Below are 7,063 nucleotides of genomic sequence, written 5' to 3' on the forward strand. Positions count from 1 at the left end.
AGCAGCTAGCCTTTCTCATGCACTTTTGCTCCTGTTCCTTTGTCTGCACAGCGAGCCATGAGGTAGGCATCGTTACCACCTGTCGCAGGGAGCAATGCAGTAGCTTTCCCAGGGTCGCGGAGCTGGCTCTCAAACCCAGACATGCTCCCGCCACTGACAAGAGCCCCTCCCCAGGTTGAATAGAACACGCCTACAAGACAGGAAGGCACGGAACCTCTCTGCCAGTTTCCCCACGGGGCCTGTGCGCTGGGGAGCAGGCCAGCTGTGGCTTCTCCAGAGTGTAACTGCAAGACGGGCCCCTCTGGGCATTCCCTGGGGGGCGACGGAGTGACCAGGGCCAGGCTCCACTGTGTTTCTTCCCGCTGTGGGGCCCAGGCAAAAGGCACTGCCCTTCTCACTGCCACCTCCCCAACAGTTACTCAGATTGAGGACTTCGAAACCGCATCCTCACCCTCCATTTGAAGGAGGGTCCTTTCACCCTTCACCTAGAACAAATGAATTGCAACTATAAGACCTCTTTAGTGTGCTCAAAGGGATGTTTTGAAATTTTCCAGCCACCAGGCTCTCTACTGATAAAGACACCGAGACCCAGAGGGGGAACTGTCTTACCCAAGATCACACCGCAGTTAGTAGCTGAGTTGGGATCAAAGCAAGGGTCTTCTGACACCAGGCCTGTGTTCTGTGCAGTAGAGCAAGTACTCGTACCTTTCCCAACACATGCCCTTGGGTCTTACTAAGCACGTGTGCCTCGCTGCCCCGTGGGAGCAGGGCAGGGAGGCGGCCCTTCTGGGAATGAGGCAGAGCTGGCCCACCCTGAGCATGGCTCTGTGAATGCATACAGCCCCTTCCTACTGAAAGCTTGCGCTGACAGACTCTTCTGTCCGGGAGAGTCTAGCAGGAGGCTCGTCCGAGTCTCAGGAAGTCGGCCCCACTTTGTAGGGCCTATTTGAATTAGCATGAGTGGATTCATCTTGCTGGAAACAGCTGACAAACTGGATGGGTTTGTGTCCTGAGTCGAATCTGGGGATTTCTGTGGATCTCTTTGTCCCAGTTAGGGGGTCATGTGCACCTTCCAGGAAGGGGAAGGTAAAATGGGAGTGAGGGCTTGATGGGGCGGGGTCCTAGATGAGAGATTGGTGGGAAGGAGACTTAAGAGCAGAGATGGAGGAGGCTGTTTTTAAGGATGGGGCAGAGCCCAGATTCTTATAGAGGGGAAAAAGAAATTACAGGACATATCTGGGCCTCCACACTAATGACCGCGTTCTTGCCCTCTGTTCTCTCCCTCTCCCCTCAGGAGTTTATATTCTGATTGGAGCCGGTGCCCTCATGATGCTGGTGGGTTTCCTGGGCTGCTGTGGGGCCGTGCAAGAGTCCCAGTGCATGCTGGGATTGGTGAGTACCCCTTCCGCTCCCCGCGGCCACTCTGACCCCCAGATCAAGATCTCCTAGAACACATGGGGTGGGATGGGGTGAAGAGGGTACCCTAAGGGCTTGAGCTCTCCTCAGCTCCTCCACTGCAGGCCGGGCCCCAGCCTCCGAGCCAGGCAGCCATCTTGTCCTCCTCCCCTGCAGTGATGCCTTGCTCCTCTTCCTTTCTGGAGCCTCTCTGTCTTATCACTTCCCTTAGGCGACTAAATGCCAGGACTTTGTTTTCCCCTTTTTCGAGGACCACGTTTGCTTTTTTTCCCTGAATCCACAGGTACCTTCACTTTTTCTTATTTTAAAATTTGTTAGTTTTCTTCAAATTCCAAAGTGTATTCACTTTCTTTATTTCCTCAAATCCCTGTGGTTTTTGTGAGTGAGCAATTGTATTTTATCACTGACTCTTCACTAACACCTTAGAAATACCAATTCTGGAGTCGGCTATGCCCCGTTCTTTCCTCCTGAGGAATCTCTTCCAACTACGGCTTTCACTCCTTGCCTTGGCTTAACACTCACAGTTCTATAAACTTCTTCCCCATCCCTTCCAGGCTGTTCATTTGTGCCCCCAGATACCCAACCCCCAGAGACTTGTTGTTCTTCCTTGTTCTCCAGAATACCCTTTGGTTGCTCTCGTTGGCTGGCTGGGATTTCTCCTCATCCTACCTTCTTTGCCTTCTAGTTCTTTGTCTTCCTCATGGTGATATTTGCCATTGAGATAGCTGCGGCCATCTGGGGATATTCCCACAAAGATGAGGTAGGTTTCTCCTGTAAGATCTCTTGGGAGTGATACAGGTTTGGGAATTTGGGGGCGGGAGTGATGAGGGCGGAAGGGTGTCCCAGCTGGCCACTTCAGTCAGCTTTCAGCCATCACACATGCCTCTTACTTCACCACATTCCCACATGCCCATCAGAGTGTGAGCTCCCCCGGGGCAGGGGATGTGGGTGTCGTGCCAGTCACTTCTTCCAGTTCCCCATCTGGTTGACACATAATAGACATTCAGGAAATATTCACTGGGTCCGTGTATGTGTATGTGTGTCTCACACCTCGGCAGCCCTGTACCCATCTTCTCTGGAAAGATGGCTTAGGAGAACAAGGCTTTGAGTGGGCTGGACCCCCCTGCTCCTTCACCTAGTCTCTGAATATGTGCCACCATGAGCCAAGTACTGGCCAGACCCCATGTGAGTCCAGAGATGTGCCTGCTGTGGGCCCCACTTGAAGCAGCTGCCACCTACATGTGGGAGGATACGTATTTAATTAAGTGTCATGGAAGTCATTTGTATCCAGAAGTTCCATGGGGTTGGAGAAGGTAGCATGCCAGAGGGAAATCTCTTCTGGCTTCATGGAGAAGTGGGCATCGACCTAAGCCTTGGAAGAGAGAGAGGATTTCAGGAGGAAAGTTGGTGGGAGACTGAGTACTTTTTTAAGATTTTATTTATTTATTTATTTATTTATTTGAGAGCGAGCAGGAGAGAGAAGAGGAAAGCACCAGTGGGGCAGGGGCAGCAGAGGGAGAGGGAGAAGCAGACTCCCCACTGAGCAGGGAACCCAACGTGGGGCTCGATCCCAGGACCCTGGATCATGACCTGAGCCAAAGGCAGACACTTAACTGACTCAGCCACCCAGGTGCCCCCCAAGTACTTTCCTTTAAAGACAGCTGAATGTGGGCTCCCATAGGGAGCCACTGAAGAGTTGTGGGCCAGGATGGGCCATGTCAGAACAGTGTTTTAGGAAGGGCTATCTTGGTGTGTCCAGCGGCAGGGAGACTGGATGCTGGAACCCTGTTTAGAGAGAGAGAGAGGTTTAACTCTCCAGATACAAATGCTGTAACCGTAGAAATAGGAAGGGATGCTAGTAGAAACTGCTGAAGGAGAGATTCTGGGTGTTGGTCAGTTAATTGATTGGGGGCGGCGGGGGGCGGGGGGCCTCGAGGGACAGGCTTTTGTTAAACTAGGGAATACTCAGGTGCAAGAGGAGAATAATTGTCCATCATATTATAATAGCTAATACTTATTCCAGATTTACTCTGTACCAGACACTGTGCTAAGGACTGAACGTGCGATATCTCATGTAAATCCTCACCATGACCTCTGAGGCACGGACTGCTATAATCTGTGTCCTACATACGCGTAGAAACTGAGGTACAGAGAGGTTTGGTAATGTGCCAGAAGTCACACAGCCTCTCAGTGAAGAAGAAAAAAATGGAAGCCTGAGGAACTAGTGTGGTCAGGAGTAGGATTTTGTTGTTGTCATTGTCATTACTGTTGCTCGGACTAAGGAGAGTTCCATTTTGTTCACAAGTAGAAGGGAAGGAGCCAAGTGGGATGGAAGGGACCGGGTCGGGGTGGGTTCCTAGGGACGTGGGAGGAGACAAGAAGGGCCCCGGAGGCACTGGGAGAAGCAGGACTAGTCTGGTGGCTTCAGTCTCCTCTAGCTCTGTCTACCCGTCTCTTGTCTGTCCATCGCAGGTGATTAAGGAAGTCTCTGAGTTCTACAGGGACACCTACAACAAGCTGAAGTCCAAGGACGAGCCCCAGCGGAAAACCCTGAAAGCCATCCACTACGCGGTACGTCTCCTCCGCAAACGCTCCTTCGGAACGCGTGCTCACGGCAAGGGGGGCGGGGCGGGGGGGTTGGCGCACCAGACCCCGCGTCTGTATTCTGGTCACCTGCCTTACTCGTCTCTCTCACACCCTGTCCCTGCCCTTCCCTCTGCAGTTGAACTGCTGTGGTATGATTGGCGGAGTGGAACAGTTCATCTCCGACATCTGCCCCCAGAAGGATGCTCTGTCAACCGTCACCGTGAAGGTAAACTCGCATCCCCACACGGCTGCTCTGGACAGATCCCACCAGGGCTGAAGTGAACTGTTGCCGTCTCGTTCTGGGGGGACAGGCACCCAAGGGCTTCAAAACTACTTCTTGCACCTGTGAGAGGGCACCATGGTGGCCATGTCTTTTCTCCCCGGCCCCGGGGCCTCTGTTTCCTCAGGGGCAGCAGAGCAAGGAACAGACCAGGGAAATAACAAAGTGTTCTAGCTGCCTGCAATGATTGGGCCCCTGGAGCTGCCTGCTGCTGCCTCACATGCTGCCTGCCCCAGCCCTCAAGCCAGCAGGACGGGTGTGCTCTGAATTCTGCACTCTTTGCATTTTAGATGTATCAACAGCTTATGATTGGAAGCTGGAGCTAATGTCCAGATTTCAGAATAATTGGAAGTAACCTGATGGCCTGATCTGAGCTAGACCCCAAAGCAGGAGCTTACCCTTCTTCCTTCCCTTATTTCTTACCCGGACTTTAGGGACCCAACTCCATATCCCTCGGTTCTCCTTTCCGTCCACCAGCCAGGACACCTGGGCACTCCTGTCTCCAGCCCTTTCTGTGGGACCCCCAGTGCTCCTGGCATGAGACAGGTGCTGTGGGAGGGAGAAGGTGCACTGGAGCAGAAATTGTATGTGACCTGAGTCTTGGTTTGCCCCCCTCAGCCCTGCCCTGAGGCCATAAAAGAGGTCTTTCACAACAAATTCCACATTATCGGCGCAGTGGGCATCGGGATTGCCGTGGTGATGGTGAGTATTGAGGACGCCGGGAGGGAATGATCGTCTTAGTGGTTGACACCTGTTAAGCATACCCTCTGGCCAGGCACAACTAATGTAATCCTCACCATACCTATGAGGTGGGAGCTGTGGGTATTCTCCTTTTACAGACTAGGAAGTGGAGAGACGAGAGGTTGAGCTGATCAAAGCCTCTGAGCTCATGAGTGAGGCATCTGGGATTTGAGCTCCATGTGTCTCCAGAATGTGTTGTCTTAACCATTAAGGTTCAGGGGTAACTGTAAGGTGATGCCGGTGCTGCCGGTCCACGGACCACGCTTTGAGTAACGAGGGTGTAGGTCACCCAGACCTGTTAGTTATCCTGGGATAATCTTCAGGACATGTTTTTGTTATGCGCCTGCTTTTCTTTTCCCCAAGAAAGTAGTTCAGTAAAAGTTACATGGATGGGAATTGTTCTCACACACATACACACACACCATAGTCTGAAAAGGTGGACAGCCAGAACAAAGATTCCAGGCTTCAGATAATCTGCTGTCCTGCTAATCAGCCCCTGGAAATCATTAAGGGCAGCTAAGGTTCCCTAGGGTCACCCCCACTTGCCCCAAGAGGGAGTGATAAGAATCATGTAGGGGACTTAGCCCTCCTCTGAGCCAGTAAGACTATCCCAGAAGTGAGAACTGCTTCCTTTCTTAGTGGTTCTTTATACCTAAGAAAGGCTTGAGGGTACTTTCAGTAAAAACCATAACAATACTTTTAAAAGGGAATATCAAACACAGACACACACATAGATGGAAAGTACAGGCCTGTGTGGATCACTGGAATACCTGGCATTGAGCTTTAAATTTATCTCTGAGTTTATATGTCACACTCTGGAAGTTTCCTCGGGGAAGTGGCTTGTGCAGTTTACGTGAGCAAGTGGCCACAGACCCACGGCATCCCAGCAGTCGGTGACCCTTCCCATTACCCAGCCCCGCCTCTCCTCCTTCGGCACTCTTCAGCGTGCCTGGCCCTGTGGTCGCTGTTCTTGTTTGTCTTGGCCCGAGTGACTCACGTCTTTCCTCTCCCTCACCCTCGCCTCAGCAGAGCCGCTCGGTTCCTGATGTTCCATCTCTCTTCTAGATATTTGGTATGATCTTCAGTATGATCCTGTGCTGTGCGATCCGCAGGAGCCGAGAGATGGTCTAGAGTCAGCTTGCACCCCTGAGCAGGAAAGTCCACCCCTAAAGAGTGTTGGTTATTTTCTTGGGGTTTTGTGTTTTTTGTGTTTTGGGTTTTTTTTGTTTTTGTTTTTGTTTTTTTTGGTGTTGTGTTGTTTTTGTTTTTTGACTTTTTTTTTTTGCCACTAACCTTAGTATTCATTCTGCATTTCTAAACAAAAAAGTTATTCCATGTTTGTCTTTTTAATGCTTTATTCAATATTGGTATTTGTAGTTGAGAGAGTTGGGGATTTGGTTTGCTTTGGTTTATATTTTTTTGGTTGTTTTTGCTTATTATGTTAAGCAGAAATCCTGCAATGAAAGGTACTATATTTGCTAGACCCTAGACAAAAGATATTGTACATAAAGAGTTTTTTTTGTCTTTAAAGAGATAAAAAAATGTCTATCAAACTTAATCAGGTTGTAACTTATGTTGAAGACAATTTGATACATAATAAATGATGATGACAATATCCTGGACTGGCTTTTGTTTTTTGCTTCCTTTTTATTTTTAAAGCTATTTATTTTTCAAATGTCTTCTAACAGCATTTATATGAGAAATAGGTCGGAAAGTTGGTCTCCCTACAGGACTAATGAAGAAAGCGAAAGAGGAAGGAATTTTGATCCAAGACCACACAGATGTTAATAGAGTCCACACTAGAACCCATGACTCTTGTAGCATCGGGTTGTATCTCGGGAAGACAGCAGTAAATGACCTCTCTGATGGCAGGGGACTTTGTTTTATTCACTGCTCTACCCCCAGCACCTGGAACCCACTGTCTCTAGTGCGTGGGGCTCAATAAATATTTGTTGGCAATTAATATTTGTTGGTCGAATAAATGAGGGCGTTTGATTAGGGAGGCAGAATATTAAATGTTAAATATTATATATTGCAATT

At 49.8% G+C, this 7,063-nt stretch overlaps 1 protein-coding gene across 2 annotated transcripts in view; it reads left to right on the plus strand.

The window, feature by feature from the left end:
* The window catches only part of CD9 (CD9 molecule), a 32,331-nt gene extending 25,686 nt beyond the window's left edge, over nt 1-6,645 (plus strand). The window contains exons 2-7 of one of the 2 annotated variants that reach the window (XM_034644575.1): nt 1,295-1,392; nt 2,102-2,176; nt 3,889-3,987; nt 4,139-4,228; nt 4,901-4,984; nt 6,089-6,645. In XM_034644575.1, the coding sequence (XP_034500466.1) occupies nt 1,327-1,392; nt 2,102-2,176; nt 3,889-3,987; nt 4,139-4,228; nt 4,901-4,984; nt 6,089-6,154 (480 nt within the window). In that variant the 5' untranslated portion in view covers nt 1,295-1,326 and the 3' untranslated portion in view covers nt 6,155-6,645. 2 annotated transcript variants of the gene reach the window in all.
* Nucleotides 6,646-7,063: the final 418 nt, after the last annotated feature.

The sequence above is a fragment of the Ailuropoda melanoleuca genome, chromosome 16 (assembly GCF_002007445.2).
Source record: "Ailuropoda melanoleuca isolate Jingjing chromosome 16, ASM200744v2, whole genome shotgun sequence".
NCBI classification, from domain to species: Eukaryota; Metazoa; Chordata; class Mammalia; order Carnivora; family Ursidae; genus Ailuropoda; species Ailuropoda melanoleuca.